Source organism: Drosophila teissieri, chromosome 2L (genome assembly GCF_016746235.2).
Source record: "Drosophila teissieri strain GT53w chromosome 2L, Prin_Dtei_1.1, whole genome shotgun sequence".
NCBI lineage: Eukaryota > Metazoa > Arthropoda > Insecta > Diptera > Drosophilidae > Drosophila > Drosophila teissieri.
In genome coordinates, this window is record NC_053029.1 from 8,746,066 (window position 1) to 8,765,280 (window position 19,215).

The following is a 19,215-nucleotide window of genomic DNA, read 5'->3' on the forward strand; positions in this document are numbered from 1 at the left end:
TGAATTCAAGCTAAACTTCGCAAATATAATTAAATTTTGATGAAAACCCGAGTCGCCAATAAAACCAGTAACGTTTGTGGAATAGCATTCGCTATATTTAACGAATGAAATGTTATTATTTCGTTTTCCATGTAACATAATAAATATTTTTTTAATTTCGAAAACAATACTTGTTACAACTATGCGAGAATCTTAAAATTTACGGGGGTTTTTCTTAAAACGATCGTGCTTTCTAAACTAAGAAAAGTTCACTGAGCTTGAAAAATATATAGATTATATTTACGAATGCTTCTAAATCCACGAGCTTAAATGAAAGCGAATAGTTTAAAATATGTATCGATTATATGAATACGCTTAAGAGGTAACACAATGTGAGCTTAGTTCACGTTCGATTCGGAAGAGTTTGGCTATCGGTTCGGTAGGAGTTGCGAGCTTATCAGATATTGGTGATAACGTTCTTGTTGCGATCGGATATGCTGTCGAACTTGCCATGGCTGGAGAACGGCGTGCGCATGCGTCGCGTGAAGGAGCGAAGGCATCGCTGCCCATCCAGACTGTCTGGATTGTTGGTTACCGCAAGAAGATTAACTAAAAAGAGTTACAGAAACGTTAAACATTTTAAGCTTAAGAAGCACTACCTTTAATTTGATGTTTTTATAAAACTATTTCTCTTACCTCTTTGCTCGAGCAGTTTAATCTGTTTTTTGGCCTCTCTCAGCTTGTTCATCAGTATTTCGTTCTTGCGCTTCTCCACGGTCAGCTCCAGGCCGAGCTGCAGCTTGCTTTTGGAGTCAACAGCACTCAGAATTCTGCAATTTAAACGAACATAAAATGCATGTATGGTGTGAACTCCTTTATCACAAATGTAACTAAATACGATTATCGCTAATCGTTTCGACTTAATCAACTTACGGATGACTGAATATGGACTGCGAAGTTGGCCTTTTATCAGGATCTGGGTGCATCATCTGGGCTATGAGCTCGTTAAAATCTCTGCTCAGATTTGAAAGAATCGGCACCTTGCCATCTCGCAAGTTATGCCATTCGGGTCCATTTTTTGGAAGCGGACCACCGCCGGCCACCTCGAATAGCGTGATGCCCAGCGAGAAGATGTCAGCCTTGAAGAGATTCGAATAATCCTCGTGAAGGATCTCCTTGGGCAGGTAACGGCAGTCTCCCTCCTCGACGTAGGGTTCCTTAACGGAGGTCACGTGTCCCAGGTCGCCGATCTTGTACGTAACCAGGTTCTCTGAATGGCGCAGTTCTTCGTATACGCTGTCCATGCCATCGTCGTCTTTTGTCTGCTGCGGCTGCACCTCCACCAGTTTGTGTGCATTGGGATTCATGGTGGAGAATATGTTTTCAGGCTTCAGATCCATGTGCACCAAATCATTTGAGTGAATGTAGCGCAGACCCTCTATCACATGCATGAGTACAATCTTTAGCTCTGCCTCACCTAAGCAATGATCTTGGATGCGCGCGTGCAAGCTGCCACCATCGCAGAATTCATTCTGGATCAGCATATGATCGTCCTCCGCCCACGCGGAATAGTATCTAACCACGTTATCATGCTTTCCCAGTACAGCATGAGCCCAGACTTCGTTCAAGGCTCTCTTTCTGCAAGCAAATAGATTGTTAAACGTCGCTCATTGTGGAAACTAATGAATACTCACTCGAAAGAACTGCCTGCCACTGGCTTCTTACTCTTTTTGATCGCATAAATGCAACCATCTAGTCGATTGACGCACTGGAACACCACACCGAACTCACCCACACCGATTACGTTGACTTGCATGAACTCCCGCTTGAAGCGGCTGATATTCGTGTCGTGCAGGGCCAGCCGCTTGGGCGCTTGCTGGTGGATTTCGCGCATCGTGTCGCCCGCTTCCTCCGCCACATCGTCGTCGCAGGCATCACTGAGCAAATACTTTTGCATAGCATTCACATTCAGGTTGAGGTTTTCGCGTCCGAATTGCGTGCGACAACGCTTCTTATTGTGAGCCAAAAGGCCTAGAAATAAAAGAATTGGGTTATTAGATTGCTAATAAGACTAAACAGGACAATTTTTAAGTAATGTGCACATTAAGGCACAAAACTGGGAATTGATATATAATATTGCATATTAATTCCCAGAAACAAGCATGCTAAACTTACTATCTGGCGTAAAGGGATTCACATTTGCGGTATCCTGGGTGGGCAGTTTGCGGTTATGCAGGGGCAGGGATCGCGGGCGCTCTGACAGGCGGAAGAGGTCGTCACTGCGCCGGGAGGCGTTCACTGCCGCTGCTGCCGCCGAGAGATGGTTGCTGCACTGCGTCGTCGACTTCTGCAGGATGGTCTTTGGAGTGGCCGGAGTGCTAAATAGTCGCAGGGCGCGCACCTTTTGGCATGGCGGCGACATGGACACGTCCCCGTCGCCGCCACCTTCGCCAATCTTACTGCCAAGCTGCTGCTCCTCGATGGAGGATAGCTTCTGCCGCTGCTGAAGGGGATGCTGCGGACTCGTTCCCTCGGGCGTGTCCTTGTCAAAATCGTCGTCGGCGAAGCGGAGCTTGCGAGGATTGAAGACCTGCGGCGATGGGGAGCGCGATCTCAGCTCGACGCTTGAATCGAGTGAGGTGACGCTCATCTCGTGTTCCGACTGGCGGAATGCCATTGTTGCTGTAGCTGTCCAGCTGACCGCGGTGCAAGACGATGCTGTTCGCTCTTTCTGATTTCACAACTGTTTGTATAGAAACAGGCGGCAGCAAAGTGGATGCAATAGTTAAAAAAAAGGGAAAACAAAACACAAAACAAAATTTAACTGGAGGAATGCGAGTCTATTAATGTGGCCGTACCCGATGCGCAATAAAATACTAGCTCTGGCCTAAAAATACTGAATAAATAATAATTCAAGGTTACCAGACAAACAAAATATTACAAAATACTAAAATTGTTTTCCCAAACAAAGAATACCAGCACGGCAAATGAGCTCGTACTATTAAACCGAAGTTACCAGACTAGATCAAGATCGCTCATACCCGCCAAATTCAAATACAAAACAACTTATTTTGGCATTTAATTTATTGATTGAATATCTGTATTTTAGTGTTCGGCGCATTTGCTATATAATTCAAACACACAGCTCAAGAATCCATACATATGTATTTTTTAATACTTAACTATGACATCAATGTATGAATAATTATTATGCACTGTTGCAAGACTTAATTATTACGAATATAGAAACACATCATACAGAGATTGGAGTCAAATAATCAAGTGTGTTGTGTTGTATAAATTGAAAATTGTGTAGAATTGACATGAAAATGGTGGCGATGCTTTGTCCTCTGCACATTCGAGTATAATTCCAGGGTAAGCAAAAAAAAATCCAAGGCAAATCAATTTACATAGCAATCTTGACTAGATCGATAATCTGCGGCTGCCGATCCATTTCTATATCTTAAATTTCCTTCCGTCAAATGATTTTCCGAAGCGCTCTCCTTTGTTCTGCGTGTGCTTGTATTTGTTTTTGTGTTGGAACATAAGAATACCTAAAATATGCAAACTCGAGTTCCACTATAAATTAAAACCCTTATCTAATATGGTTTTGGACAACTAAACCGTAGATGGATACTGCATGAAAAAGTATTTGGGAATCTGTCTTGTTACATGTGAGGTTGTTTCTTTTGGGAATGAGGGTTAGAGTCCAGTGCGTGGAGAGCCCACCTCGCCGGATTCATGGGGGGGTTGCAGCTCTGGCCCTCATCATCGCGTGTCGGGCTCCGTCTGCATCCGTTCGGTGTCGCTAGTCCCTTGAAACGGAACGTGAGGCGGACGAGTCACCACGACGCCTGGGCGGTGATCCACGGCGCACCGCTGGCGACGCCGATCGAGATCGGGAACGCGACCGCGGCGATCCCCTGACCCGGTCATCGTCCTCATCGTCATAGCGCCGCTTTGGCGGCGGCGGAGAGTCTACCGCTCCACTGCCGTTGCGCTCGTGGTCGCTGTACCTCGACGCCGATCCGTTCTCATCCCGTCCGTTTGAGCGACCGGAGCGACGGCCCACCGAGCCGGCGGAGCGACTGCGGGATCGAGTGCCAGACTTGGAGCGAGTGCGCCTGCGTCGCGATGTGCTGCGAGATCTGCTGAATGAGTTGCTTCTGAAAATGAAATGGGACAAATCGTCAAAATTAGCGATGAGGTTTTAAAAATTGTAATTTAAGGCACCTTTTTATATTGATGATATGCGGGTTAAGATAGTTTTAAAGAAATAACTAATAAAATGTATTTCACTATTGTCAATTGAAAAGATTTACAACACACGTTAATTTATTGTGTGCTATATTTTTTCGAGCACTGTAAGTCTAAAATATCTATTTACAGATCATCAGAAAGACCATCCAATTTATAAAAATTATTAAAAGAAATACAAGACAGTATAATATTCTTAGAACCTTTCCCAGTTTTAATGCTGCATTCACATAAAGATCACATGTATTATCGCCTATTGGAGACCCATCGCCTGCTCAATGCTTGCCGCCCTTTTTCTTGTAGTGTTTGTGGCCGTGCTTCTTGGAGCCCTTCTCGCCGTGCTCCTTCTTCTCCTCGAAGCTGTCGCCGTACTTGTGCTCCTTCTTGTACTTCTTGTGGTCCTCGTCGTGGTGACCCTTCTTGTAGTGGCCGTGGTGCTTCTTGTGGCCCTTCTTCTTGCCGCCCTCGTGCTTTTCGCCCTTCTTGTGCTCGCCGTGCTCCTCGGCATGATGATGGTGCTCCTTTCCATATTTCTTGTGATGTCCGCCCTTGTGCTCATCATCGTAGAACTTCTTCTCCTTCACGTACTCATCCTTTTTGAACTTCTTGTGGTATTCTAATTCCTTGTGGCCCTTCTTGTGCTTCTTTTTGTGATGATGTTTGCCGCCCTTCTTGTGGGCGCCGTGCTCATGCTTCTCGCCATGCTCATCCTTCTCGTCATAGTGTTTCTTCTTCTTCGACCCCTTGTCACCGTGGTGGTGCTCGTGATCTTCCAGCTCGTGGTGCTTCTTCTCGTCCTCTTCCCATTCCTTGTGCTCCTTGTGTCCATGCTCACCCTTATGCTCCTCGTCACCGAACTTCTTCTTCTCGTACTTGTCGCCACCCTCCTCCTCCTCGGATGATGAGGCCTCCTTCTTCTTGGCTGCCGCGTAGGTCAGCAGAAGTCCCAGGACCAGCAGCAACTTAAAATGACCATGCATCTCGCATCGTTTTCCCGTTCAAATGACAGATGCAATGACAAAAGCAATCGCTTTTATATACCACGCCGTTAACCACAAATTGGTCAAAATGTCTGACATCATGATGCAAGCAAGCATTTGGGGCTGACGTAAAAATGTTCTGCTTCATTGGTCTCTTTACCGCAGTCAAACGTACTTTTTACCTCGCAAAGAGTGACAGATTGGCCTCCAAAGTTGGGAGCCGCTTCTGAAATATTTTGCAAGGCTTTGCAGACAAGATGCACCCATTGCTTAAAATCCAGTTTTGCCGAAAGTTATTGTTTGTGTATTAAAAGAACCCTAACCAAATTCATTAAAATAAATGCAATACATTTAAAAGAAATATTTAATATGTACTAGAAATAATGGTTTCCAAAGACGTACATATTTATGTAAGACCTACGGTAAAAATTAAGTATATCAAAATCAATTCGAATAACATTTTAATATTTGTAGTTTGTTATGCAAATATTACATTTTATTTCTAATGTACATCAGAAACAATAATCTTGTTGATAATTGTAAAATCCTATACTTTACAGTAAGGTAACCTAGGATGCTAAAACTTAAGACCTACAACTAGTCAAGGTGGGAAACTACTCCTGGTGCTTTGACTTTTTCTTTTTCTTTGCTGGTGTTGGCTGTTCCTCGGGCTCTGGTGCTGCCGCCTCTTCAACGGCCTCCTCCTCGTCCTTCTGCTTCTTCTTCTTTTTCTTCTTCTTCTCGGACTTGACCTCCGCATCCTCTTCAGCTGCTTCCTCCTTCTTAACAGGCGTCTGTTCGGACTCGGAGTGCTTGCGCTTCTTCACGTTCAAGGTGTTGTCGGCTTCCGGTTGGTAGGTGAACACCTCACTAAAAAGTTAAGAAATGGTTAATACACAGAACAATTGAGAATGAAGCCTAATTGTAAACTCAATTTCGCTCAGACAGCCAAGGTTTATCATCATCATAATCGGATAAACGCGAAACCTTTTGGGTATCATCACTGGAAATCGGTATACACTTATATAATTGACAGATAAAACCCACCTCTTGGCCTGGTACTTCTCGAACTTTGCCTTGGCCTTTCCGGTGCCCGAGAGTTTGCGCAGGTTACCCTCCTCCAGCAGTCGCAGTCGCGACTCCAGTTTTACTTTGTGTGCCGCTCCTAGCTCAAAGGTGGCCTCCTCGCCGAAGGCATCAACGCGAGTGGCAAGCGATGCTTTAGCGGCCAGCGAACGCGACATTTTTCCCTTGTTCTTCTGGCTTGCCTGTCCCACCAACTGGGCGTGATAGATCAAACCGTACTTTGGCGTATCCTTCTTGGTCTTCAGCGCACGGAAGAGGGCCTTCTCGGCGCCCAGAATTTGCACAGTGGATGAGGGGTGCTTGGCCAGGTTGATCAGCGAGCCTGCATGGGCAATCAGTCGAGCGCCAACTGTGTCGCCGACGAGCACTGACAAGTTTGGAGCCATGGCCATCATTCTTGCCTTCAAGTAGTCGTACAAGTGGGTGCGGTAATCGCTGATCGATATGATCTCGTCGCACAGACACTGAATGTTTAGAACATCTTCCTCGGAAATTTCGGTACCCATAGAGATCTCGGCCGCCTCCTTGACCTTTTCCTCCACATCTTCTGGCAGAATGTCGGACAGATCACTTGTGGCCATGTTGTCCCTGGTGCCCACCAACTTGATGGTCTTTACGAAGGCAATGTTGTCGGTGATGATCTTGCCCAGCTCGGGGAAATGCCAGCCGTACCACTCGCGTGCACGCATCATGTAGTTGTTCAGCTCCTTGTCCAGGTCATCCAGCAAGCACTGGGCCTGCACAATCATTGTGTCGATCTTGTCAGGCGAGAACTTGAGCTTGTAGCGCGACAAAGAGTGGGCGAGACCCAGGGCCATGGCGGTCATCTCCCGCTTGGGTAGTCCACCGAGCAGACTGTCTGCCTGCTGGCGAATGCACCGCATCAGCTCCTGGACGCCAGTGTTGTAGACACACTGTACCGACAGCTTGTCCTTGATGGCTGTGCCCAGTTTGGCATCAGCAACCAAGAGTGAAGACTGCACGTCGTCAACGAGAATCTTCTTGAGGGTCTTCTTCAGCGGCTTGGCCACCTTGCCCTCCACCGCCGCCGTAGCAGCGGCCAGCGCCTCTGTGGTGTCATTAAATTTCTCAAAGTGCTTCAGTTTTAGCAGCTTGTTGGCCTTTTCCGGAGTCTCAAACTCCTGGTACAGATTGTCCACCTGCTCCAGTTTCTTTTCGTCCAGCAGCTTGAAAATTGCGTAGCCCGCCGGCGTTTCGTAGAGCACAAACATCGCGTCACACTCTGCTCATTTAGTTTCAATTTTAATTCAATTTAAAACCACCGAAACTCTCGGCAGCCAGCAGCAACTTAACCTTCTTTTCCGTATGCCGCGTGTAAAAGAAAAATCCAAAATGAAGTGCAAGCACGTGTACCCTCGGTATTCGGCGTTGCCACTTCGTTCGCGCTTAACAGCACCACTGTAAATAATTCACCACGAACGTAAAAGCGCGGGGAAAATAGCGTAAAAGGGTGGGTTACAGCCGCCTGCTACCCTTTACTTAATTTAACTTATTTCAATTTGTTTAATTCTAATTCAGAATCAAACATAAATTTGAATTTAAATGGTCAAAAGTATAAAATATTAGAAACATTTTTTTATGTGGGCCCTTTTTTTACCCACAAACGTTTTTATTACTATGTTATATCCTTTCATATCCTATATTTTATCCTTTTATTTTAAAAATTTGTATTATTTATATTTTTTGAAAGTATTTAACTACCGTTGTCATGCATTATTTCTTAGTTATAGGAGTAGGCGATATACTTCTTATATTGAAATTAATGGGTAAACCATCAGAGCACGTGTGCGTGCTGTTATGGTAAAACACTGCTCGATACGCGGCTATTAACAGCACACATTGCGCATAACAGCACGGTGTTAGTTTTAACATGCGCCAGAGGTGTCCAAACAAACTCAGCATTTTTGCATGGGCATACACACACGCACGCATGCATGTATGCGTATGCTTGTATGTATGCGTATGTTTGTATGTATGCGTTTCTCTCGCCATGTTACAAAAAGCAAAAACTTTTTGGCAACGACAATGAATGAAAAATGGAAATGGCGAATTGCGAATGGGAGTTGCGCTTACCTGCGTCTCTGCCTGGCCTTCCTTTCGCGGCAGTGGCGAGCAAAATGTCCCCGTCCGCCGCACTCGTAGCACTTATCGTCTCCACGACCACCGCCGCCACGGTCGCGTCCACTGAGTCCACCACCACCACCGCCGCCGCCTCCTCCTCCACCACCACTTCCTCCGCCGGACCTGGCATACTTTCCAGTGGACAATTCAACCCGGGCTCGGCGTCCGCAAACCGTCCGTCCGTCCAATCCGCGCACTGCATCCGCCGCATCACGGGCACTCTCGAACTCCACGAAGGCAAAGCCTGGCGGATTGCGGGCTATCCAGACGCTGCGCAGACTGCCGTACGCCCCAAACACATACTCCAGGTCGTTCTTGCGGGCATTGTTGCCCAGATCACCCACGTACACCTTTCTATCGCTTGGATGGCGCGACATTTCTGTTTATTTCGCTTTTCCCCGGGCCCAAATTAATGTGGCAGCAGCGCAGAAAAAAATCGATGATGGGTTGGAGTCACTTGCCACAGCCTTCCTGGGAAGTTTGCACGGTCAATCGCGCACTGGCGAACACTTTTAGTCACTTAACGCGGTCGGCAGACGCGAATTGTTGTGTTTATTTTCTATTTAATGCAGCGCAAAACTCATTTTACCGGGTAGCAAACAGAGTGACCGTGGGCAGACCGTTAAAAGAAACTACGGACTCTCTATAAATATACTAAATGTTATGCTCACTGGGCGGTTAATGGTCCTCTAATTGCAGGAGGGTCTGGCAACAATGGCTTCCAGGGCCGACAAATACGAATCGGCTATTTTTGTTTTCAACGACTACGAAAAATCTATTCAAAATTATTCCTCCCTTTCAAAACTTTCCCTCAGCTTTAACAAAACTGCACGATTGTACTTCAAAACATTTGTAGTACGTATTCCATTATTGAAATATGTTTTACCATTACGATATTATTTTACTTTAAACCCTGAGCACTGCTCAACTACATTTTAAAATAAATAATTCGTAACAAAATTTGTTTCTAAACCAGATCATTCTTTTAGTTTCGAGTTGTCTTAGAAATCAGTTAGATGGAAACTTTATTAAATATTCGTAATTTAAAAATCGTCAAATAGCGCGATGATGAAGGAACGGTGGAATTTGGAACGTGGAACCTTTCCTTTTTATTTATTCGGTAGTTGTAGGTGAATTTAAAAAAATAAAAATGCAAACATGTTTAAAACAGGAATATCAAACAACCTATGTGTGGCTTAAGTATATAGGGGTCATGAAAGTATATAGAATATGCAATTGCAAAATTGGAACCGCATTCTTTGGGGAATATCTCCATTGTTCGGGAATGTCGTGCTTATAGACTCATGAAGGCCTAGTTAAGTAAGGATCCTGGAAAAATGCATCAAAAAATTAACCACAGTTTTAAATGATTTAAAAATGCCACCCTATCAAGTACAAGTACCACAGAGGAATCCGTGTCACGAACCGCTTCACTAACAATAACATTTCTGCGATAACTTTAAATATTTATTACTCCGTTCACTGAGCGTGTTCAAAATTACACGTTATCTCAAATATTTAATTTAATTATTTATTAATTATTTAGGCGACAAGTTTAATGAAATTTTGATCCACAGTTAACTAAAGTATAGCCAATTATAAGCCATAGAAACCAAAATTTGAATATAAAACTTGATATACATCAAGTAAAAACCATATTTTATGCCATACATTAAGTAAATACAACGAAACAACTTTTGCTTAGCTTAGCCAGCCTAGCTGAACCATCCCTTTTTGTTCATAGAATTCCACTTGGCTATGTTCACTAAAATGGAGGCCACACACTGGTCCTTGTCCCGATTTTGGCCGTAGTAATCGACAAACTCGCCATCCGGGTTAACCAGGTACATGATGATGGTGTGATCGACGATGTAATCATTGTCCTCGTCCCGCGGTCCAGCGCTGAAATAAACCCTAAAGGCCTTGCACACTTTGCGGATCTGTTCGACGGTTCCGGTGAGTCCCAGCAGTTTGGGCGAAAACTCTTTCACGTATTTGGCCACCACCTCTTTGGAATCGCGCTCTGGGTCAACGGTGATAAAGATGGGCTGCACCGCTGGCGTTTGAGGGGACTTTTCTGTGAGGATTTAAAGTCATGGGTTCTTTTTTGTTTGGAAGAGATACTCAGGCCTTTCTTACCAACTTCATCCACCACGGCGGCCATCTTCTCCAGCTCATCGGGACAAATATCCGGACAGTGAGTAAACCCAAAATAGATGAGCAGCCACTTGCCCAAAAAGTCCTCCGATTTGCGGACCGCTCCTTGCGAATCCACTAATTCCCAACTGCCGCCGATGGCCGCCTTTCCCAATTGCCGCTGACGCTCCTTCATTCTAGCCTCTTCCTTCTCGCTCTTCACGTACAGCATAAAGCCGACTCCACCGGCTCCAAGTGCTCCAATGACGGCCAGACTTTTCCAAGAGATCGGACCCTTGCCTTTGCTGGAATCTGCGGGAACGGCATAGTGACGAATGGCGGGCTGTTGTGCCCAGCGACGACAGCTGCCAACTAAGCGTTGCAGGGAACGTGACATCCTGCGCCCTGGTTTCAGAAATTTGTAAGCTTTACGTAAATGTTCTGGAGAAATAAAAATCTCGCCGGTGTCCTGCTGCTTCTTCCTATTCTGCCAGTCACGCCGAAACGCCATTTATTAGTATATTTTCGGTATATTAAACGGTGTGGTATATTTTTGTATTACCACCGCGGTCTTATTGATTCCAACACGTGCGGTTCAATTTTGTTAAATTATTTAATAAAAACACCGGGACAAATGGCAAGCACAATGCGCAAGGAGCCGCTTCTGTACATGGAGGAGTATCGGGTCAAGCAGGATCCGCAGGACTACGGACTGGCGGACGACGTTTTCTCCGTTCAGGCATTCAAGGAAAAACTGCACATCAAAATCGTCAAGTAAATTAAGTTTTCTTAAAAAAAGTAAGATCTCTGTAATCAATTAACTGGTGTTCATTCCTAGAAACGACGAGGACGGCCTAGAGTTCGATCTGATTGGGGTTTATCCTGCAATTGCAAATGCCTTCCGACGCCTGATGCTCAGCGATGTGCCCAGCATGGCCATTGAAAAGGTGTACATATACAACAACACCTCGATCATTCAGGACGAAGTTCTGGCCCATCGGATGGGTCTACTTCCGCTGCGGGCTGATCCCCGGCTATTCGCATACCGCACCGAGGAGAGCACTGAGGCGGGCACCGAGCAGGATACGTTGGAATTCGAGCTGAAGGTGAAGTGCTCGCGGCGACGGGATGCTGGCAAAGATCAGTCGAACTTCGATGACATTTACAAAAACCACAAGGTCTATTCGGGTCATCTGAAGTGGCTGCCAAAAGGAAAGCAGGCACAAATTTACAGCGAGAGTGCTGTAAACTGCATTCACGATGACATACTGATTTCCCAACTGCGTCCCGGTCACGAGTTGGATCTTCGGCTGGTGGCGGTCAAGGGACTTGGACGAGATCACGCCAAGTTCTCACCGGTGGCCACGGCCACCTACCGGCTGTTGCCCGTGATTAAGCTGAACCGCGAGGTCTCCGGAAAGGATGCGTACCTATTGCAGAGCTGTTTTTCACCAGGAGTGATTGGCATTGACGAGAACGAAACCGCATATGTGAAGGATGCGCGCTACGACACCTGCAGCCGAAATGTGTATCGCTATCCCCAGCTAAACGACGCTGTGACTTTGGCCCGTATCCGAGATCACTACATCTTTTCCGTGGAGTCAGTCGGCGCACTGAAGCCCGATGTGATCTTCCTGGAGGCGGTCAAGGTATTGAAGAGAAAGTGCCGGGCGTTTATAGATGAAATTGAGGCAGAATAGTTATTTATTTAGTTGTTAAAGAGATTATACTATGTACATAAGACAGCTTGATATAAATTGTAAGCCTACGAACAGCGTTTTAGTTCCCTCTTGCGTTTGAGGACCTTTAGTCGGAATTCTGTAAGGACCACCTGCAGACGCTCCTGGCACAGAAGCGCGTCCTCCAAGTCCATGTTGTTTAGCTGCAGAGCCAAACTCTTGCCGAACAAGTCAAATTCGCTAATAATGGCGTCTTCCGACATCGCGTCGACTTGAAATTCGTTATGAATCTCCGGTTCGTCTGGCTTGAGGTGTATCATCTCTTCCTCGTAGACCACCTCTTGGTCCTGGAGATCCGTTTCATGCTGTTGTTCTTCGAGGAATTCGTTGTCAACTACATATTCTTGCTCCTGATAAGGCTGATCGGTTCTCAGTAAATCATCCAGGATTGAGTCGTTTGAGGCAATTTCGTCCTCCTCCTCCTCCATGCTCTCCACCTTCGGCTCGGTCTTAATCTTGGTCAGCATTTTGCTTCTTGTCTTTTGCTTTGGATAGACTTTCGGTTTGGGCTTGGGCTTTGTTGATTTGGGTGAAATTATGGAGGCCTCTAAATCCGGGTCATGCTCATCCTTGCTCAGTTCACCCTTGATCATGTTCTGTTGGTATAGTTGCAAAGGAATTGTTAGATTTTTGTTCGAAAAAAATGCTAAATAAGAAATATTATATGAAGAGTAAAGTAAGAGCTACTGCAGAGCATAGTAATTAAATGCACCGATAGAGGGAGCTACTAGTAAACCATTGCCAAGGAAGTAGGCATCGGAGTAACTAACTAAAAATAAGGTATTTTGCTAATGCAAACACAAAAATCATTTTTAAAATATAGTTTAGATCGCACAATACTTGAATTTATAGTGTGCATGGGGCATTCCTATTGCTTATGGATAAACCCAATCCCACCTGGGCAACAATGTTGTGGCATTTGGAACTTTCCTGGTGCTTGCGCGTGGCGAGGTGCTGTTTGATGGACGCCAACCTGGCCAGGACATTGACGTCACAGATCTTGCAGTGGGCCGAGTAGCCATCGTTACTAGATGCAAGCCAGCTGGAGAACGCTGGGTATTTCTCCCACTCGGTGCGATAGCGCTGGTGGTACAGTCGCTTCACCTTCTTGTCCTCCTCTGTCTTGAAAACCTTCAGCATTGTGCCCGCTTTCGAATTAAGCAGTCCGTCGGATTTGTGGAAAATTATTATCTTTGAAAGATGAGCGCCAAAAGCAGTCTTTAATAACTGATAGTAGTAAATATTTTGGTATATTCCGAAAATTTGCGACGCGAAAAAAATCTGAAAGTCGATGCGGTGTGACTGTGATCCAATACGTTATAATACCAGCAATTATTTCCAGGGCTGCGGCAAATAGGTTTCTGTGCAATGGTCTTACTGAACTGGTTTTTTGTTTATATAAATATATTTATTCTAGGTAGACATCTTAATGCTCGTATTATGGTTGTAATATGTGTTGTATAGTTGAAATTAATTTCAATTTAATTTAATTTAAGAATTTAAAAATTATACATTCATGGTTTGGGTCTATGGTAAGTAGTTTAACTGTCAAAATACGGCCACACTACTATCAATGGGATGACAAAATAGAGAGAAAAAACCTTAATATAGTAAATAAAAAGGTTTACTGGACTTCAGGACAACTTTTGCTTGCGCCGTGCGTGCTCAGCCAACATGGTCGTTCCAAAGGAAATCTTAAGCGACTACAAGGAGCTGTACGAGAAGGCCAACCGTCTGGTGGAGGAGGAGAGTCGCAGTGATCCGCCCACGGATCCCTTTCGCTCCCATTATAAAGCGCGCGATGTGCTGAATGGCTTGAAGAAGCAGCTTGACGACCAACTGGTCTCTGTCCAGGCCAGCGAGGAGGACGGTGGTCAGGACGATCTATGCTACCAGTCCTTGCTGGCCTTCGTCTGCCGGGATCTCGGCCGGATCTACATCTACACGGAGGAGCAGTCAGAGGGCGAGAAGCTGCTCAATCGTTGCCTAGAGCTAGTCACGCCGTTCAAGGAGCGCCCTGAAGGCATCGTTCCCTTTATTGGGGCAATCAACGAGTTGAGCATTGTTCTGGCCTCCAAAGAGGAGTACAAGAAGGGCCTGGACATTCTACTGGAGGCAGAAAAAATCTACGAGCAGTTTAAGGAAAGTGGTCTGAAGCCCCTGGCCATACAGGATGTGTTCAATCCCCCGGAGGATGGACAGGAATCTCTGGAAGCGGGACCCAAGGAGCTGGAATCCCTGTACACGCTTGTCTCCTTTTACATGGCGCAGATGTACGGGCATTTGGGAGAGCCGGAAAAGTCGGCCAAGTGCTGCCACCGCACCCTCCATCGCCAGCTGGAGTCCAAAACATACGATGCCATTGATTTTGCACTGAACACCGCCACTTTGTCCCAGTTCTATATTGGAGAAAAACGCTTCCAGGAGGCCCGTCATCACCTGGCCGCCGCTACCCTCATCATGGCCGAATACGAGGTGCACATGCTGGAGCCGGAGATGAGCGAGAAGCAGCGCCAAGATGTGTCGGAGACCTTCAAACATCGCTACGCCGATGTGGCACGCTGTTGGGCCAAATACGGATTGTATTTAATGCACACATCTAAGCTTCGGCTGATGAGGGACGAAGATGACGAGGAGGCCAAAAACCTGGAGATAGTTTTGCGCAATCTTCGACTGGTCGAGGCGGAACAGTCCCGGTTTCCAGGTCTTGACCTCACTGCGTGTGAAAATCGTATTAGCTGTGAGTACTGCCTGACCTTCGACGATGCCAAGTTGGTGTTCCATTTCGTTAACGAGTGGCTGGACATAGCCAAGGACTATTACAAGGCCGAGGATGAAGCTACTGAGTATTCCAAAATTATGCAAGATTACGCTGAGGCGTACGAGCACATTGCCTTCTTTGAGGAGAATCCAGAAAACCAGGCCAAGATGCAAAAGCGTCGCGCCAAGTACCTGGAAGATCTGTTGGATCTTCTTGACCCCATCTTTTACATGAAGATCTGCCGAGAATGCTGGTACGGAGCCGGAACAGCCCATGCTGCCGTAATGGATGTCCGTCTCGATATCATTCGGGCTACTAGTACTCCATCACCGGAGGAAATCAAGAAGGTCAATCAGAGCTGTATGAAGGCCATCAAGCACTTTGAGAGCTACGTTAAATCTTATATGGCCAAACCGCCGAGCGAGGAGTGGCGACCCAACATGGACGTGGAGGAGCAGCGTCACATGCTTTACGCCCACTTCCACATCGGTCGTATCTACTACAAACTGATCAATGCCCATCCACTCCAGCAGTTGGAGCATCTAACGAAGTGCCACACCTACTACAAGAGATTCGATGCTGGTTGTCAGCTGCACAAGGAGGCGGCTGAGACGCTGCAGGGCGAGATCGGAGTTGTGCGCGAAATGCTCCAGCTGCTTCCGCTCAAGATAAACACAATTAAGGCCAGGTTGGGCTAGACTGGATAAGCCGCGTTCTGACATAAGAATTTCCAAAAAATTAATTGCATTTGCTGAAAGCTTTATACGTAGTCCAAATAAAACGCTTATGTTTCAAGGATATTTCAGTTTTAATATATCAGTAACTTATTAAATTATTTTATAACAATTTTAAAAAAATTAAATGAAAACTTGAAATTTAAAATGGATATGAGAGTTTTCTAGCTTGCTTCGAAATTCTTTTCAAAAGTCGGCAACCCTGGCCGCCAGCCATTCACAGACGAACAGCTGTTTTATTCCAAACAGGAAGAGGAAGAGCGCCGTGAGAAGTTGTTGGCCTGGCCAAAATCAGGGAAAATATAGATTAATAGCCAAGTTTAGACTGCCACTATAGTTTTATTAGTGAATAATAACCGTATACTGCTAGTTGGTTCCTTGAGAAATGGCGCACGCCACACCACAGGTAAGTAATTGCCTCAAAAACAATGAGGAAACTGGTAGCGCGCCGCATTTCTGTGACGCAATAGCTGCGTTAACTTTCGTAAACCCCATGGAATAACAAATCGTTTTAAACTCCGGCAGGGCGTAAAGCTATTGAACGGATGGAAGCGTCCGGGTCGCTTTGACAAGGGTCTGGGAGCCCAGCTGCCCGAGGCGTACAGGAAGTTCTGGCGCGAGTGGAAGCTGACGACTCCGGCTGCGGTGCATTACATCCCCAAGGAGCAGGAGTGGGAACGAGATGAAGTGACGCACGCCATCAAGCCGGTGCAGAACATCCCGCTGCCATTGATTGACACGCCGGAATCGCACCGTGGCATCTGGGGTGGTGAGGCCGTGATCAAGGGTTTCCAGAAACGCCAGCAGACAAAGCGTCGCGTTCCGCACTTTTGGGTGCCAAATCTTAGGCGTTCGGTAGTCCACAGCCATGTGCTGGACTCCTACATGTCTGTAGTGGTGACGGAACGCACGCTGGAGCAGATTCACGAATGCCATGGCTTTGATCACTACCTCCTCAAGAATCGTGCCTGCGATCTTCGCTCCGCTTTGGCCCTGAAACTTAAGCGAGAGGTGCTCCAGGCCCTGCAGAAAGGTGTTCCAGCCCTGGCCGACGAACCAGAACGCCAACAGGAAGTGCTCAAGGAATACCGCCGCTATTTGGAGCCCTATACGCCCGAGGAAATCGATTGGTACGGCCATACCTACTTGGAGGCCATACGCAAGCTGCAAAAGCAGCTGCGCGATGCGGAAAGGGTGGTGCCGCATAAGTTGGAGTTCCGCGGAAAACTAATCGAGCAACTGCGGCAGGCGGGGATCAGCGAAGCGGGTAAGCTGGAGAAGCCGGATGCGCTAGCGGGATCTTCGGCTGAGCACAAGGATTCGGACATCGAAGCGCTAACCAAGCTGTAAGTCACAAATACCTGTGTAATGAATTTCCTAACCAGTTATTTATTTCAGGGAATCCTCGCCCTCTTCCAGTTGGCTGTCTAAGATCAATCCTTTCGGCAAGAAAGAAACCTAGGCCATCTGTCCTCGTTTGTTTTTGATTTATGTGTTTAGTCTCGAACGAATAAACATAATTTCGAAAACATTTCGTTACAATTTAAAGGTATTAAAACGTTGTTACTAAAACGTGTTTATTCCAAATATTCGTTACATCTGGTAAAGTATATAAAAACAAGTAGAATCACACACAGAACGTGAACGTACGCGGCAAAGTAGAAAAAAGGAATGATTGCAAATCCCCACGAGAATACAGAAATACATTGACAAATCAACTACAGTGATCACTTTTTACGCTTAGACTATGGTTAGTGTATAGCTCCGCAAGCGGGCAGAGAGCTTTGTGCCATATAAGAACCCAGTCCGGGCTGGAAGCCTGGTGAGCCCTAAGCAATTGGGTTTTTTCTCATTAATTCGATGTCAGCTTTCATCATGTCGCTAACCAATTCCACGAAGCTAACCTTGGGCGTCCAATTGAGCTCCCGATTGGCTTTGGACGCATCGCCTTGCAGCAGATCCACCTCAGTCGGCCGAAAATACTTTGGATTTATGCGGACGCGCACAATACCCGTGCCGCTTTCCACTCCCACCTCGTCCACACCCTTGCCCTTCCACGTGATCTCTCGATCGATATGCTTGAACGCGGCTTCCACGAACTCGCGCACACTGTGTGTTTCACCCGTAGCTATGACGTAGTCGGAAGGAGAGTCCCGTTGCAACATCATCCACATGGCCTCCACGTAATCGCTGGCATGTCCCCAGTCGCGCTTCGAGTCCAGATTACCCAGTTCGAAGTACTCCATTTGCTTGTGATAAATTTTAGCCACGCTACGTGTGATTTTTCTGGTCACAAAATTCTCGCCACGTCGCGGACTCTCGTGATTGAAGAGGATTCCATTACAGGCGTACATGTTATAGGCCTCCCGGTAGTTGATGACGATCCAAAAGCCATACATCTTGGCGCAGGCTGAATGAGGTGGAATTTAGTCTTAAATATAACGTTCATTATCGAGGCTGCCTTACCATATGGCGACCTGGGATAGAAGGGCGTCTGTTCGTTCTGAGGCGTCTCCACCACTTTACCATATAGCTCCGAAGTAGAGGCTTGGTAGAACTTTACGTTCTTCTCCATGCCACAAGTGCGGATGGCGTCCAGAATGCGCAACGTGCCCACGGCGTCCACCTCGGCCGTGTACTCACTGAGATCGAATGAGACCTTGACATGGGATTGTGCCGCCAAATTATAGATCTCCGTAGGCTTCACCATATTGATGATCTTCACCAGACTGCTGCTGTCTGTCATGTCGCCATAGTGGAGCTTCATCCGGCCACCTTTGTGCGCCTTTGGATCGGCATATAGATGCTCAATGCGGGTGGTGTTGAAGGTGCTGGCCCGCCGGATAATGCCATGCACCTCGTAATCCTTCTTCAGCAGGAACTCTGCCAAGTAGGATCCATCCTGAGCGAGATGGGAAAAGTTAATATGGAGCACTTTGAACACGTAAGCACTGGATTGAGGAGATGCCCCTGAAACAGCAGTGACTAATCCATCAATTACACACCTGGCCCGTTATGCCTGTTATCAGCGCAACTTTATCACGGGAGTCGCCTTCGGCGCCGGCTGCCGTTCCATTTTGATCCTTGCTGCCGTTGCTGCTGCATTCAGGACGTGGCTTCTTAGTTTCCGGGGCCCCATCGGAGGTCGACATTGCAACTAGCCGGGTATTCAGCACGTACTGATACTAGTTTTTATTTTAACACCGACGCAACCCGGATAATAAACAAATTTTTATATGCAGAACAGGTAGAGGTGAATAAATAATCGATTGGCTATCGATACATCGTAATCGAAGCACTTGTATGGAACAGTGGGGCAATCTGTTAAGGACAAACTAAATTATAGTGTATATGAAAAAATAATACATACAATTACATTTCAAATAAGAAATTAAAATAGA

The 19,215-nt window shown here is 46.3% G+C and overlaps 9 protein-coding genes and 1 non-coding gene across 11 annotated transcripts; 3 read left to right on the forward strand and 7 right to left on the reverse strand.

The window, feature by feature from the left end:
- Positions 1-151: 151 nt before the first annotated feature.
- Positions 152-2,835, reverse strand: LOC122625143 (wee1-like protein kinase). Its single transcript, XM_043805072.1, has 5 exons — positions 2,155-2,835; positions 1,674-2,010; positions 913-1,617; positions 676-809; positions 152-588 (listed from the first exon to the last, which is right to left on the reverse strand). The coding sequence occupies exons 1-5, from the start codon at positions 2,654-2,656 to the stop codon at positions 437-439; spliced, it is 1,830 nt and encodes a 609-aa protein (XP_043661007.1). The 5' UTR covers positions 2,657-2,835; the 3' UTR covers positions 152-436.
- Positions 2,836-3,045: 210 nt separating this feature from the next.
- Positions 3,046-9,085, reverse strand: LOC122625879 (probable splicing factor, arginine/serine-rich 6). The gene is made up of 2 exons (XM_043805928.1): positions 8,397-9,085; positions 3,046-4,145 (listed from the first exon to the last, which is right to left on the reverse strand). The coding sequence occupies exons 1-2, from the start codon at positions 8,819-8,821 to the stop codon at positions 3,788-3,790; spliced, it is 783 nt and encodes a 260-aa protein (XP_043661863.1). The 5' UTR covers positions 8,822-9,085; the 3' UTR covers positions 3,046-3,787.
- Positions 5,661-7,654, reverse strand: LOC122625878 (nucleolar protein 58). The gene is made up of 2 exons (XM_043805927.1): positions 6,264-7,654; positions 5,661-6,086 (listed from the first exon to the last, which is right to left on the reverse strand). Exons 1-2 carry the CDS (start codon positions 7,532-7,534, stop codon positions 5,831-5,833), a joined length of 1,527 nt encoding a protein of 508 aa, XP_043661862.1. The 5' UTR covers positions 7,535-7,654; the 3' UTR covers positions 5,661-5,830.
- On the reverse strand, positions 6,153-6,225 carry LOC122612003. The gene has a single exon (XR_006325576.1). It is a non-coding gene; the product is annotated as a small nucleolar RNA SNORD53/SNORD92 (small nucleolar RNA).
- Positions 9,086-10,062: 977 nt separating the features above from the next.
- LOC122613407 (protein SCO1 homolog, mitochondrial) lies at positions 10,063-11,075 on the reverse strand. Its single transcript, XM_043787565.1, has 2 exons — positions 10,584-11,075; positions 10,063-10,521 (listed from the first exon to the last, which is right to left on the reverse strand). The coding sequence occupies exons 1-2, from the start codon at positions 10,975-10,977 to the stop codon at positions 10,160-10,162; spliced, it is 756 nt and encodes a 251-aa protein (XP_043643500.1). The 5' UTR covers positions 10,978-11,075; the 3' UTR covers positions 10,063-10,159.
- Positions 11,076-11,121: 46 nt separating this feature from the next.
- LOC122613397 (DNA-directed RNA polymerases I and III subunit RPAC1) lies at positions 11,122-12,348 on the forward strand. Its single transcript, XM_043787555.1, has 2 exons — positions 11,122-11,354; positions 11,419-12,348. Exons 1-2 carry the CDS (start codon positions 11,215-11,217, stop codon positions 12,278-12,280), a joined length of 1,002 nt encoding a protein of 333 aa, XP_043643490.1. The 5' UTR covers positions 11,122-11,214; the 3' UTR covers positions 12,281-12,348.
- On the reverse strand, positions 12,254-13,642 carry LOC122613414 (protein TonB). 2 transcript variants are annotated; one of them, XM_043787583.1, is made up of 2 exons: positions 13,250-13,642; positions 12,254-12,915 (listed from the first exon to the last, which is right to left on the reverse strand). In XM_043787583.1, exons 1-2 carry the CDS (start codon positions 13,457-13,459, stop codon positions 12,346-12,348), a joined length of 780 nt encoding a protein of 259 aa, XP_043643518.1. In that variant the 5' UTR covers positions 13,460-13,642; the 3' UTR covers positions 12,254-12,345. The 2 variants fall into 2 exon arrangements, with proteins under 2 accessions (XP_043643518.1, XP_043643511.1); XM_043787576.1 differs by having other exon boundaries at positions 13,217-13,642.
- A 239-nt stretch (positions 13,643-13,881) lies between these two features.
- On the forward strand, positions 13,882-15,868 carry LOC122620575 (KIF-binding protein). Its single transcript, XM_043798105.1, has one exon. It carries the CDS (start codon positions 13,994-13,996, stop codon positions 15,776-15,778), a length of 1,785 nt encoding a protein of 594 aa, XP_043654040.1. The 5' UTR covers positions 13,882-13,993; the 3' UTR covers positions 15,779-15,868.
- Positions 15,869-16,069: 201 nt separating this feature from the next.
- LOC122614756 (39S ribosomal protein L28, mitochondrial) lies at positions 16,070-17,362 on the forward strand. Its single transcript, XM_043789408.1, has 3 exons — positions 16,070-16,220; positions 16,340-17,160; positions 17,213-17,362. The coding sequence occupies exons 1-3, from the start codon at positions 16,200-16,202 to the stop codon at positions 17,274-17,276; spliced, it is 906 nt and encodes a 301-aa protein (XP_043645343.1). The 5' UTR covers positions 16,070-16,199; the 3' UTR covers positions 17,277-17,362.
- On the reverse strand, positions 17,357-19,077 carry LOC122614746 (GDP-mannose 4,6 dehydratase). Its single transcript, XM_043789398.1, has 3 exons — positions 18,820-19,077; positions 18,281-18,716; positions 17,357-18,224 (listed from the first exon to the last, which is right to left on the reverse strand). Exons 1-3 carry the CDS (start codon positions 18,964-18,966, stop codon positions 17,644-17,646), a joined length of 1,164 nt encoding a protein of 387 aa, XP_043645333.1. The 5' UTR covers positions 18,967-19,077; the 3' UTR covers positions 17,357-17,643.
- Between the last annotated feature and the right edge of the window lie 138 nt (positions 19,078-19,215).

Excerpts from the sequence above, each read along its gene's own strand:
- LOC122625143 (XM_043805072.1), bottom strand. The coding sequence starts at position 2,656 with ATGGCATTCCGCCAGTCGGAACACGAGATGAGCGTCACCTCACTCGAT. Across the intron at positions 1,618-1,673 it reads GTGGCAGGCAGTTCTTTCGA|AAAGAGAGCCTTGAACGAAG; the intron begins GTGAGTATTCAT and ends ATTTGCTTGCAG. Across the intron at positions 810-912 it reads CAGTCCATATTCAGTCATCC|AATTCTGAGTGCTGTTGACT; the intron begins GTAAGTTGATTA and ends TTTAAATTGCAG.
- LOC122625878 (XM_043805927.1), bottom strand. The coding sequence starts at position 7,534 with ATGTTTGTGCTCTACGAAACGCCGGCGGGCTACGCAATTTTCAAGCTG. Across the intron at positions 6,087-6,263 it reads GAGAAGTACCAGGCCAAGAG|TGAGGTGTTCACCTACCAAC; the intron begins GTGGGTTTTATC and ends TTAACTTTTTAG.
- LOC122625879 (XM_043805928.1), bottom strand. The coding sequence starts at position 8,821 with ATGTCGCGCCATCCAAGCGATAGAAAGGTGTACGTGGGTGATCTGGGC. Across the intron at positions 4,146-8,396 it reads AAGGCCAGGCAGAGACGCAG|AAGCAACTCATTCAGCAGAT; the intron begins GTAAGCGCAACT and ends TTTCATTTTCAG.
- LOC122613407 (XM_043787565.1), bottom strand. The coding sequence starts at position 10,977 with ATGTCACGTTCCCTGCAACGCTTAGTTGGCAGCTGTCGTCGCTGGGCA. Across the intron at positions 10,522-10,583 it reads CGCCGTGGTGGATGAAGTTG|AAAAGTCCCCTCAAACGCCA; the intron begins GTAAGAAAGGCC and ends AAATCCTCACAG.
- LOC122613397 (XM_043787555.1), top strand. The coding sequence starts at position 11,215 with ATGGCAAGCACAATGCGCAAGGAGCCGCTTCTGTACATGGAGGAGTAT. Across the intron at positions 11,355-11,418 it reads CTGCACATCAAAATCGTCAA|AAACGACGAGGACGGCCTAG; the intron begins GTAAATTAAGTT and ends GTTCATTCCTAG.
- LOC122613414 (XM_043787576.1), bottom strand. The coding sequence starts at position 13,459 with ATGCTGAAGGTTTTCAAGACAGAGGAGGACAAGAAGGTGAAGCGACTG. Across the intron at positions 12,916-13,216 it reads GCCACAACATTGTTGCCCAG|AACATGATCAAGGGTGAACT; the intron begins GTGGGATTGGGT and ends CTATACCAACAG.
- LOC122620575 (XM_043798105.1), top strand. The coding sequence starts at position 13,994 with ATGGTCGTTCCAAAGGAAATCTTAAGCGACTACAAGGAGCTGTACGAG.
- LOC122614756 (XM_043789408.1), top strand. The coding sequence starts at position 16,200 with ATGGCGCACGCCACACCACAG. Across the intron at positions 16,221-16,339 it reads TGGCGCACGCCACACCACAG|GGCGTAAAGCTATTGAACGG; the intron begins GTAAGTAATTGC and ends AAACTCCGGCAG. Across the intron at positions 17,161-17,212 it reads ATCGAAGCGCTAACCAAGCT|GGAATCCTCGCCCTCTTCCA; the intron begins GTAAGTCACAAA and ends TATTTATTTCAG.
- LOC122614746 (XM_043789398.1), bottom strand. The coding sequence starts at position 18,966 with ATGTCGACCTCCGATGGGGCCCCGGAAACTAAGAAGCCACGTCCTGAA. Across the intron at positions 18,717-18,819 it reads TAACAGGCATAACGGGCCAG|GATGGATCCTACTTGGCAGA; the intron begins GTGTGTAATTGA and ends CATCTCGCTCAG. Across the intron at positions 18,225-18,280 it reads CTATCCCAGGTCGCCATATG|CCTGCGCCAAGATGTATGGC; the intron begins GTAAGGCAGCCT and ends CACCTCATTCAG.